General features: G+C 37.6%; 2 protein-coding genes across 2 annotated transcripts; both read left to right on the forward strand.

Annotated features, from left to right (window-relative positions):
* Nucleotides 1-3278: 3278 nt before the first annotated feature.
* Nucleotides 3279-9854, forward strand: LOC129569488 (uncharacterized). Its single transcript, XM_055448334.1, has 3 exons — nt 3279-3492; nt 3558-8160; nt 8229-9854. The coding sequence occupies exons 1-2, from the start codon at nt 3376-3378 to the stop codon at nt 5121-5123; spliced, it is 1683 nt and encodes a 560-aa protein (XP_055304309.1). The 5' UTR covers nt 3279-3375; the 3' UTR covers nt 5124-8160; nt 8229-9854.
* Nucleotides 9855-10809: 955 nt separating this feature from the next.
* LOC129569492 (uncharacterized) lies at nt 10810-12267 on the forward strand (the record flags this gene model as incomplete). The annotated part of the gene is made up of 2 exons (XM_055448338.1): nt 10810-12108; nt 12209-12267. Coding segments are annotated over exons 1-2 (872 nt in total), but the record flags the coding sequence as incomplete, so codon positions are not given.
* Between the last annotated feature and the right edge of the window lie 3 nt (nt 12268-12270).

Here is a 12270-nt window from a genome sequence, read left to right on the forward strand (position 1 = left end):
ATGTTTCTATGTTGTCCATTCTATCACTTGTATCAGTCAATACGTTCATCTAGAGCTTTAGAGGAGATTCTAATATATGGTGATTGCCAAGTCACAATTGAAGAACCGCAGACAACGATGAGGAGTCTAATCCTGTCAATTGGTACAGATATCGGGCACACGAACTGGTGTTTTTGGTAAAAGCTGGCATGGAAGCAGCGATGGCAAAAGAAATACAGGGTAGTAAAATATTTCAGAAGGAGATCAACAGATGTTCCATGATTTGGCTTCCCAAATCGAACCTAATTCATAGGGTGGAAGCATCAACGAAATTCATATTGGCGCGCTGTTTATAGGATTGAAATTGAGGGCGCTCGCGTCGCCACAGTTGTCATTCAAGTTGTTCTCAGTCTTAGCGTCTACCCGATGACCTAATTTTCCAAAAAATTTGAAATCCCATAAAAAAAGCTAAAAGAAAATTGGTTATTGTGCCAAAAATCCTGTCGAATTTTTAGTTTTACATTGAAACTTTTAATGGGTTTCTTAATTTTATGTTGGAAACCGATTCATGCGATATAAATTTTGATTTCTTCACATTAATTCCAATTCAACTGAATTTTTTCAATCTCTGTGCAAAGGACTCATTTGCAACGCCACCTGACTTCATATCAACGCATGACAAAGACGTCAATATCGGTTTGGCGATCACTAGACATTTCATTGTACATTTCATAAGCAAACGAATCTGCGTGTTAGCATTGACCGTCAAGCAATATAAAGTTTCTCGAAAATTCATTCAAAATTTATTGTTTTCTGAAGTTCAATACGCGATAATGCCGTTCATTTGGGACGATTTTGATTGGATGTTGGTAGACGAGGACGATTCATATGATAAAAATCGTTTTGTTGTGATACGAAAACTTCGTGTTAGGCCGATTCAGTACGATGTGGTATGTATTTAGAGTACGTAACCTCAAATATTTCCATGAAGCTCATCCGCAATTTTTTTCCAATAGGCCAATGCAGGGTTTTCGATTGAATTAATTCGTCGACACTTTCGGAAATTTGGCGAGATCGAATCGATTGAAATGCTGCCCAATGATAATCCAGAAGCACATGTGACATTTGTCAGCGACCGCAGTGCATGTTTTGTGCAATCGCACTATGAACTTGACAAGAAGATGAACAAAGTGCAGCCGTATGAAGTTGAGCCAGCTTACACATGGGAACAGCCGCTTGAAAACGCCAATTCACCGCCTGAACATGATATAGGAATCGATGATGAACAAACATCGAAAATATTCACACTGAACGAAGATTGTCTGCTGCATTTGTTCAAGTTCTTGGATCTCGACTCTCTTGTCAATATGGCCTTCGTGTGCAAAATATTCAACCGGTTGCTGCGTCAGCACAGCTTTCCACACATTCGAAAGTACAAAGTGTCATGTGGTCAGAAATCTACACTGGCCAAAGTACGTCGAACAATGCTTTGCATTGGTCGCCATATCACTGATTTCTCATTCCAAGCAGATTATTATCATGAGGAACATGAATGGGACGGTGAACTTTTTTTTGTAGATAACGATCGCTCATCCAAATTTCTAAAGGTAATCGCACAAAATGTGAGTCAAAACATTCGCCGAGCACTGCTGCGATTTGGAGTAGGTGAACGAAGCCGAATCATGACAATCGCGCCAATTCTCCAGTATTTGGAATCATTCGAAATTGCGGACTACGAACAACTTTTCGATGACGATATTAACTTTCATTTGTTGTGCCCAAATCTGATTGAATTCAAGGTAAATATACGAATGCCGATGGTCGCTTGCTGCAAGCCATGGCCAAGCCTGCGTAGTCTTTCGGTGTTGTACAATTCAGAATTGAAACCAAAAACATTGATGTCCTTTATTGTACACAATCCCCAGCTCATATGCTTAGAATTTTCTGTTTACTATGGAAATCACAGTGCTCTCTTCACGGCCATCACAAAACACTTAACCGGTCTCGAAAAATTGACCATTTGGTTTAATAAATACTACATAAGTGATAATTTTGTCGAAAATTTTGATGGCCTTGGAGAACTTTCACTTCTGCGCGAATTTACTTTGATGGGGTTGAAAGCCGACAATTTGAAAGGCGTTATCGATCATCTACCAAGATTCGAAAATTTGCGAAAATTAGTACTGATTGGCGGTTCACAGCATTCGGAAATAATAAACTACGGGGGATTGGAATCTATGGTGAACTTGGCAAGAAAACTATTATTTTTGGAAGAGCTACATATGCTACGTATACCAATGAAAGAAGAAACTTTAGTCGACATCGTTCGATTTGGCCGCCAGTTGAAAGTGTTGAAAATTCACAGCTGTAAATTAGTTTTCTCCGATGAATTGATCTTCAAGTTGGTTGACGCATTGAAGTGTTATCGACAAGAATCCGACGAAGCTTTGCAGTTATTATTACCAAAAGGGGACTTGGGTAAATTGGATGTTGCCAAAAACAAGGAAATCGAAGGATATCTGCGATTGGATGTTGCCAAAAACAAGGAAATCAAAGAATATCTGCGATTGAAATTCACCTAACGTCTAAAAAAGCCGATCACACCCTGAAGCCAGTAATTCACCATTAGCGAACAATTTAGAAAAGTAAAATTCATTAATTTAAGATTTATCCTTCATGAATATTCTGATTGAATCAGGACTTTTAAAGCCGGTCAACTGAATGATTCGATTTATTGTTAGTTTATCGTTGATTTGCATAACAATTGTGGAGTCCACATTGCGGACATAGGAATATCAACTTCATTTGTCTTCATTTTCATGAAAAAAAATCGATTACTAGAGAAAAAAAATCATATCGAAGATAGCACAACAATTCTCAGAACAGGATAATCCGTTCAGTTTAAAATTTATCTGCGCACCAAAATATACACATACAAACAGAAATTCATATATTATAGGCCATATTTTTTTTGTCTCAAAAGAAATAAAAAGGAGTTCAGTGGAACTTTTACAAAAAAATTTATATTTTTGTCTTTCTACTTAAATTTCATCAATCAGAAAAGAAAAATGAGATGTTATGAATTATTATCCGTTATAGAATGGTGCACGCAATAAAGAGCCGTAAGACTCCTTTTGTTTCAACTTAAATTTCTAAATTCAAGTCAAAATCAAACAATCTCGCCAAACGAATTTGAACGCCACCTAATTTTAAGTCAAGAATGTATTGGCGCAAAAAGTTTGGTTGGGTGCTCATTTGACATTTCGTTGCACTTGTAAGTTATTGATTTTCATGCTGTCACACAACAATCGGCACATGAAATTTTGATTCAAGTAAATACTTGCTAAAATATTCATTTTTTTTGCGGTAAATACCAAAACTAGTAAAGCCAAAAAAATGCCTCTAATTTGGGATGACTCTAAATGGATGTGTGTAAATGATGAAGAACCATACAATAAAAGCCAATTTGTTGTGGTGCGGAAACTTCATATCAAGCCTTCATACCGAAATAGGGTACGTATTTCACTGAGGTTAAAACTCTGCTCAATTCAGTGTTAATTTCTCTGCTATTGCTTTAGGACAATGAAGAGTTTTCGGTTGATCGAATTCGGCGGCAACTTCGGAAATTTGGTGAGATTGAATCGATTGAACTGTTGCCCTACAAGGAACCAGAAGCTCATGTGACATTTGTCAACAGTCGCGTTGCTTATACTGTGCAAATGCAACATCAATGTAACAAGATGATGTGCATAGATCGGCCGTATGAAATAGAACCAGCCGATACATGGGAACAACCTCCAGAAATTATCAGTCAACAGCCTGATCATGATATGGAAGTCGATGAGCAAACATCAGAGATATTCATGTTGAACGAAAAGTGTCTACTGTATCTGTTCCAGTTCTTGGACCTCGATTCACTCATCAACATGGCCGATGTGTGCAAAATGTTCAACCAATTGCTTCATCAGCACTGTTTTCCTCACATTCAAAAGCACGAAGTGACCAATGGTCCGGAATTTATACTGAGAAAGGTGCGTCGAACGTTGCTCTGCATTGGTCAGCACATCACTGATTTATCATTTCGAGCCCATTACGATTACGTGATAGAAGAAGGAGTATGGTCTCAATATGTAGACCATCGCTCATCGAAATTTCTAAGAGTAATCGCACAGAATGTGGGTCAGAATGTTCGCCGAGCATACTTTGAATTCGGATTCAATAGTCACAGCCGTATCATGAAAATCGCACCGATTCTTCAAAATTTGGAATCGCTGGAAATTGCGGATAGAAGCTACGGATCCATAAATGACATCGATTTGCCGGCGTTGTGCCCAAATTTGATCGAGTTGAAAATGAATGTGAAAATGTCGATGTTCGTTTGCTGCAAACCATGGCAAAGCCTGCGAATTCTTTCGGTGTTGTACAACCCTGAATTGAAAGCAACGACGTTAATATCCATTATTGAACAAAACTCACAGCTCACGTGCTTAAAATTTTCTATGTGGAGAGGCTATATCTACAGTACAGATCCCCCATACGGTGTTCTTTTCACGGCTATCACAAAACACTTATCACGTCTCGAAAAATTGACCATTTTGATTGATATAGGTAATTTTCCTGGGTATTTCCACAGCCTTGGAGAACTTCCAATTCTGAGCGAACTCAATTTGGTGGGTTTGAAAGATAACGGTTTGAACAATGTTATCGACCATTTACTAACGTTCACGAATTTGCAAAAAATCGGTTTACACGGCTGCGGTATTAGAGACTCAGAAATAGGAAGCTATGGAGAATCTTTGGTGAACTTGGCAAGAAAACTATTACTTTTGGAAGAGCTACAACTGGAGTATATACCGATGAAAGAAGAACATTTCGTCAACATCGTTCGCTTTGGCCGACAGTTGAAAGTGTTGTACGTTTACAGCTGTAAATTAGTTTTCTCCGATGAATTGATCTCCAAATTGGTTGACGCACTGAAGTGCTATCGACAAGAATCTGACGAAGCTTTGCAGTTATTCTTGCCTAAAGAGGACTTGGATAAATTGGATTCTGACAAAAACAAAGAAATTGAACGCTATCTACAACTGCGCCTGAACAGACGAAACGCCTTGGACGCGATTTTTTATCTACGTTACGATTTTTGAACAGAAAAATATTCATAAACAATTTGATTGTAAAGTAATTCAATTTATTCATAATTTACAACAATTGTACACAGAAAAACCACCCATTGATCATGATTTGATTTCAATAAAAGTGAAATAGACTTCAGTGAATATTACAAATGTGATTTGGTCTTTCCACTTGCATCAATCAATATTTATATCCAAAGAGTTTGAAGAACGAGAGCAAAATATTTATCTTGTAAAGGGTGAAGCTTTTGTCACTGTGTTTGGTTTTAAGTTTTTACCTTTTCCAGCTTTGTAACCACATTCGTTCATATATTTCAACACAACTATTTCTCTTCAATGAGCAAAAACAACTGTCGTTTTGGTGTCGCTTGCTGCTTGCATATTTGGGAAAAGCTTGGACGGTATACCGTCCGTTCATTCACGGTGATTCACTCCGAGTGAAAGCAATATATGATTTATTCAATTAAAAATATTCGTTCTAGTAAAAAATATTTTCCTGAGATTTCTTCGCAATAACACATTTGAATTTATTTTTACGCCATCTGATGTCATCTCAAGTCACAACTTTCATCGGAATCGTCTTGACGTTCATTTGACATTTCAACTAAATCACTTCATTGCACAACTCGTAAGCAAGCGGACCTTCATATTGATATCGACCAACAAGTAACAAATAGTTTATCTGGAATTATATAGTTTTCTGTGGGTACAAAACTAAAAAAAATGTCATTCATTTGGGACGATTCGGGCTGGTTTCTGGTGGACGACGAAGATTCATATGATAAAAGTCGATTTGTTGTAGCGCGAAAGCTTTGTGTGAAACCATCTAACGATAGACACACTTGTGCGGTACGTTTTGAATTTACTTAACCTCAACTATACGTATTTCAATTTCCTACTTTTGTTTCGTCCAAAAGACCAAAGAAGATTTTTCACCCGATCGAATTCGTCAACACACTGAGCAATTTGGTGAAATCGAGTCGATTGAAATACTGCCTAACGATGAGCCAGAAGCACATGTAACTTTTGTCAGCAGCTACAGTGCATATTTAATGTGTCTGCAACACCAGTATGACAAAATGATCAACAAAAAGCAGCCGTTTGAAATCCAACCAGCCGAAACATGGAAACAACCATCACAGAATGTCAATCCACCGTCTGAATATGATATGGAAGTTGATGATGAGCAAACATCGGAAATATTCACACTGAACGAAGATTGTCTGCTGCATCTGTTCAAGTTCTTGAATCTCGACTCCCTTGTCAATATGGCCTTCGTATGCAAACTGTTCAATCGATTGCTTCGCCAACACTGTTTTCGACGCATTCGAAAGTACGAAGTGAACAGTAACGATTCGACCATTACACTGGCCAAAGTGCGCCGAACGATGCTTTGCATTGGACAGCATATCACTGATTTATCATACGTCGATCATGATGAACGATTTAAATATGTATATCATCGTATATTTGTCAAATATGTAACGAAACATTTGCAAGCAATCGCACAGAAGGTGGGTCAAAACATTCGTCGGGCCCATTTGGAATTTGAATTTAATGAAAATCGTATTGAGACAATCGCACCAATTCTTCGACATTTAGAATCATTAGAAATTATAGATCATAGCAAAGAATTCAGAAATGACATCGATTTGAAGAAGTTGTGTCCAAATTTGGTCGAATTGAAAGTGGATATGCATATTCCGATGATTGCTTGCCGTAAACCATGGCCAAGTCTACGGAGTCTTTCGGTGAAGAACAACGTCAAATTGAGAATAAAGACATTAACATCGATTATTCGGCACAATCCACAGCTCACCTGCCTCATATATGACCTCAGAATCGGTCCTCCGTTGGTTTTCGCAAAATATTCACTAAGACTCGAAAGTCTAACGATTTATTGCTCAAACGGCGGATCACCTTTTACTGGAAACTTCAACGGTTCAGCAGAATTTCCACGGTTGTGTGAAATCAATTTGGTGCATTTGGAAGCTAACAGTTTGGAAGGCACTATTGAACGTCTAGCGACATTTACAAATTTACGCAAAATCAGCTTACATGGCTGTGGTACTCGTTATGATTTCCGTTCGGAATTGGAAAACTGTGAACAGCCTTTGGTGAACTTAGCAAGAAAACTTTCATTTTTGGAAGAGTTGCAGCTGGTGTGGATCGCAGTGAAAGAAGAAACTTTAGTCAACATCGTTCGCTTTGGCCGCCAGTTGAAAGTGTTGCACTTTGACAGCTGTAAATTGGTTTTCTCCGATGAATTGATCTTCAAGTTGGTTGACGCACTGAAGTGCTATCGACAAGAATTTAACGAGACTTTGCAGTTGTACTTGAATAAATGGTACTTCGATAAATTGGACGCAGTCAAAAACGAGGGAATTGAACGCTATCTGCAATTAAAATGCACCTAATGTCGAAAGAAGACGACCAAACCTCAAAACCAGTATTTCATCATTACCAAACAGTTCAGTGAAAGAAGCAATAGTCATAAATAATTTGAACGACTCACGACATCATCAGTCATATTGGAAATATTTTCAGTTTAACGTTTATTTGTATAACAATTGAGAACATAGAAGAATCAATATATTAGTGTACGTGCCAACGCATTTTTACTTCAACCGAAGCTAATTTTAAATTTAAAAAATCTAAAAAGTCTAAAAATTATATTCAAGAAAGTTCAAAACAAATGCTTATGGTACCATAAACTTTGTTACAGAATCAATCCTTCAATCATTTGCAACGCCACCTGACATCATATCAGCGCATTGACAAAGCCATCAATATCGGTTTGGTGCTCACTTGACATTTCATTGCACATTTCATAAGCAAACGGATCTGCGTGTTAGCATCGACCGAAAGAAATATAATTTTTTTTCGAAAAATCACCTCAAATTTATTGGTTTTTCAAGTATAGAACATAAAAATGCCGTTCATTTGGGACGGTTTTGAATGGATGTTGGTGGACGAGGAAGATCCATATGATAAAAATCGTTTTGTTGTGGTACAAAAACTTCGTGTTAGGCCGATTCAGTCCGATGTGGTATGTATTTAGAGTACGTAATCTCAAATATTTCCACGAAGCTTAGCCGCAATTTTTTCTCCCAATAGGCCAATGAAGGATTTTCAATTGAATCGATTCGTCGACACTTTCGGAAATTTGGTGAGATCGAGTCGATTGAAATGCTGCTCATCAATGAACCGGCAGCACATGTGACATTTGTCAGCGACCGCAGTCCATGTTTTGTGCAATCGCAGCATGAATTTGACAAGAAGATGAACAAAGAACAACCGTACGAAATAGAACCAGCCGACACATGGGAACAACCATCACAAACAGTCAATCAACCGCCTGAAGATGCAATGGAAGTCGATGATGAGCAAACATCGAAAATATTCACACTGAACGAAGATTGTCTGCTGCATTTGTTCAAGTTCTTGGATCTCGACTCTCTTGTCAATATGGCCTACGTGTGCAAAATGTTCAACCGATTGCTGCGTCAGCACTGTTTTCCTCGCATTCGAAAGTACAAAGTGGACAATAGCAATCCAACGGACACGCTGGCCAAATTACGTCGAACGATGCTTTGCATTGGGTCGTATATCACAGATTTATCATACGTGGCTCATTATGATTTCAAGAAAAACCAATTTGAAGAAGTCATTTAGAATTTGAATTGAATGAAAACCGTATTGAGACAATTGCACCGATTCTTCGGAATTTGGAATCGCTGGACATTGGCAATCGGAGTAATGTATCCAGCTATGACATCGATTTTCCGGCGTTGTGTCCGAATTTGATCGAGTTGAAAGTGGATATGCATATTCCGATGATTGCTTGCCGTAAACCATGGCCAAGTCTACGGAGTCTTTCGGTGAAAAACAACGACAAATTTGGAATAAGGACGTTAAGATCGATTATTCGACACAATGATGACTTGTCTCGGATATGGGCACAGAACCACCGTTCCGTTGGCTTTTGCAAAACCACCGAGACTCGAAATACTAACGATTTATTGTTCGAGCGGCGGATTACCTTTTACCGAAAACTTCAACGGTTCAACAGAACTTCCACAGTTGCACGAAATCAGTTTGCTGAATATGCAAGCTGACAGTTTGGAAGGCACTATTGATCGTCTAGCGACGTTTACAAATTTACGTAAAATCAGCTTACATGGCCGTACTTACTATGGCATCTGCTCGGATTCGGAAAACTATGGACAGTCTTTAGTGAATTTGGCAAGAAAACTTTCACTTTTTGAAGAGTTGCAGCTGGTGTGGATAGCAATGAAAGAAGAAACTTTAGTCAACATCGTTCGCTTTGGCCGCCAGTTAAAAGTGTTGCACGTTGACAGCTGTGAATTGGTTTTCTCCGATGAATTGATCTTTAAGTTGGTTGACGCACTGAAGTGCTATCGACAAGAATCCAACGAGGCTTTGCAGTTGTACTTAGATAAATGGAATTTCGATAAATTGGATGTGGTCAAAAGCAACGAAATTGAACGCTATCTGCAATTAAAATGCGCCTAACGCCAAAACCAGACGATCACACCTTGAAACCTGTATTTCATCATTAGCGAAAAGTTGAGAAAAAGTGAACGTTATTAATTTCAGATTTATTCTTCACTAGCTGCCTTTGCAAAAGAAATATTGATAAAAACCTTTACCATCTTACCAGTTAGTTTAAATTTTATGTGTGCAAAAAGCCTAATTGAACATGACAAAAGTCAATTGCTTCACAAGAGAAAAAGTTAACATCATTTCCAAACTTGAAACTTCAAAATATAAAAAAAAACCAAATTCACTTATCGCCATCGAAATAAAATCAGAACATTTAAGGAAGTTGATAAAAGAATAGACAATTTTGGGTATTCGAATTAAAGTATGTGAGTTTTATTTTATTATTTCATTATTGACCTTTAAAAGCTAATTTCATATAATAAATTCGTTTCAATTGAACAAAAATGCATCCATCATTGCAGAGATTTCCGTTGATAACCGTAAGTATTATAGCTATTAGCTAATCCACTGTTTCAGAACAAATTGCTTAAAAGTTCCTTTGCAAATTGTCCATATCCAGCTCTTCAATCGATTGTCTATTTGATTCTATATCAAAATTCGTCTCGCAAAGTGAATACATATTTGTTTGCGTATTCTACTCTAGAACAAACTGCTACGTATTTCCGGAAATTTCAGTTCCATTCTTATCGGAACATGGAGACACATAAGTGCAGCTTGATCCAATTTGCGGTAAAAACACATTCATTCGCATTCTTCGATACATAAACACACTTCGTATCGTTTCTCCTCTTCTCAGTCAGTGATTGAATATCAACTCTAAGAATTATGCTTCATTTGCAAATTTTCGTTCGATTGTGTGAGTGTGGCTTGTGCGGCTTTTGTTTACATTATCATAAAAAAACAAATTCCGATTCGTTCATTTAAACAATGCATTCATGTTCCATGCGACGCTAAAAATGAATCATGAATTGAGAATTCGTCTCCGGTTTGTTCAACTGGTCACTCTTAATAAGAGTCTCTTATCACCAACTGCTATTGATCAAATAGTTTAGGAGAATGTAATGATGACTCATGGTTATCATCCAAACAAGAGAAAAATTGTTTTCTCCGAACTTTTGCCCGTTGACAGCTTTAGTGATGAGAGAGATAGAGTCCGAGTAATGAATTTGTCCAACTTTCGCAATAAAAGACTTTAAAATTGAATGAAATGTCCGATTCTCATGAATTTACTTCATACAAAATGAATATTGTTTGACTAAAAACGAAGCATGTCCCATTCATGACCATATTCCCCTACTTGAATAAACAAACGACAACTGTTTATTCAACACATGCGAAGCCTATACTAAATTTATTCGCAATCGCAAGATATGTATTCCAACTAATAAGCTTCCGCAGTCCGCACTCATTCATTAGTCGCGATTGCATCAGATAAAACGACACATGGTTTCCGTGTAAAGTGGCAAATTAGAAATTCTATCTGAATTCAAATAATAAAGTATTTGCTGTAGTCAAGCTAATTTTTAAAGCCTTTGTTGATATTTAAATGTTTTTGATTGAGTGTAGCAGCGATTGAGTGCATACCGTTCGAATAAAACATAATTCATTCAAATCAATTTTTCTCCAGTGAAAGTGTGAATCGAACACAGAGGCAAAAATGCCATCAAGTAACACGTTGCCTGACTATATTACAAGTCATGTGCACGAGATTGCAAAAAGTGAAGGATTCACGAGCTACACGATTGAATCGAAGGCTGGCTCAAATCATGGTGACAATTTAGTGGCGATTATGAATGCAATCACATTGTGTGGAACGAAGACGGAGAATTGTACAACTGAGAAATTGCATTTGCTATGCAAAGAAGCCCCAGCTAATGAAACGCGTCGTAAGCATTTCAATTCGGAAATGATATTCAATCGCGAGATTTTTGTTTATTCCAAAATATTGCCAGCCTTTGCGCGTTTTCAAAAAGAAAAAGGCTTGAGTGAAGCCGATTCATTTGTGTCATTCCCGGAAGTGTATGCGTTCGAAGCAAACCAAGATGATGGTTCTTTCCTATTGATCATGGAAGATTTGAAGGCAAAAAATTACAAAATGTGGCCCAAAGAAAAAATCATTGCACTCGATCATGAGCTACTTGTAATGAAAAATCTCGCCAAATTCCATGCAATTTCATTTGCAATGAAAGATCAACGACCAAATGAATTTGATGAATTCACTCGGCTACAAGACACTTTTGTCCCCATTGTAGTCACCGGAAAAATGCGATCATTCAACAATAAATCCATCGAACGAGCAGCAAATGTGCTGAAACGTCAAGAACATAAAAAATTGATGCTTGATTTTTTACACACATTCGGCGATACAATCAAAGAATTCCTGTGCGGTGCATCGAGCCGAGAATTTGGCGTCATCGGGCATGGTGATTGTTGGAATAACAACTTTATGTTTAGCTATTTTGATGAACAAGTGAGTTGTGAATTGATGAAATGTAGATTGAGTCTCACTAGGAAATGTCCAATTTGAAATTAATTTCTCCTTTTTCAAAAATCAAAAACATTTTCAACAGGGAAAGAGCCCAAAAGATGTGTCTTTCTTGGACTGGCAACTCACTCACTATTGCCCACCAGT

The sequence above is a fragment of the Sitodiplosis mosellana genome, unplaced genomic scaffold, assembly GCF_009176505.1.
Source record: "Sitodiplosis mosellana isolate CC-2019 unplaced genomic scaffold, AAFC_SMos_1.0 Smas_scaffold_37, whole genome shotgun sequence".
NCBI classification, from domain to species: Eukaryota; Metazoa; Arthropoda; class Insecta; order Diptera; family Cecidomyiidae; genus Sitodiplosis; species Sitodiplosis mosellana.

What these genes read in the sequence shown, in the direction of transcription:
- LOC129569488 (XM_055448334.1), top strand. Translation starts at nt 3,376, where the DNA reads ATGCCTCTAATTTGGGATGACTCTAAATGGATGTGTGTAAATGATGAA. An exon ending in AGCCTTCATACCGAAATAGG is followed by an intron (nt 3,493 to 3,557) that starts GTACGTATTTCA and finishes CTATTGCTTTAG; the next exon opens with GACAATGAAGAGTTTTCGGT.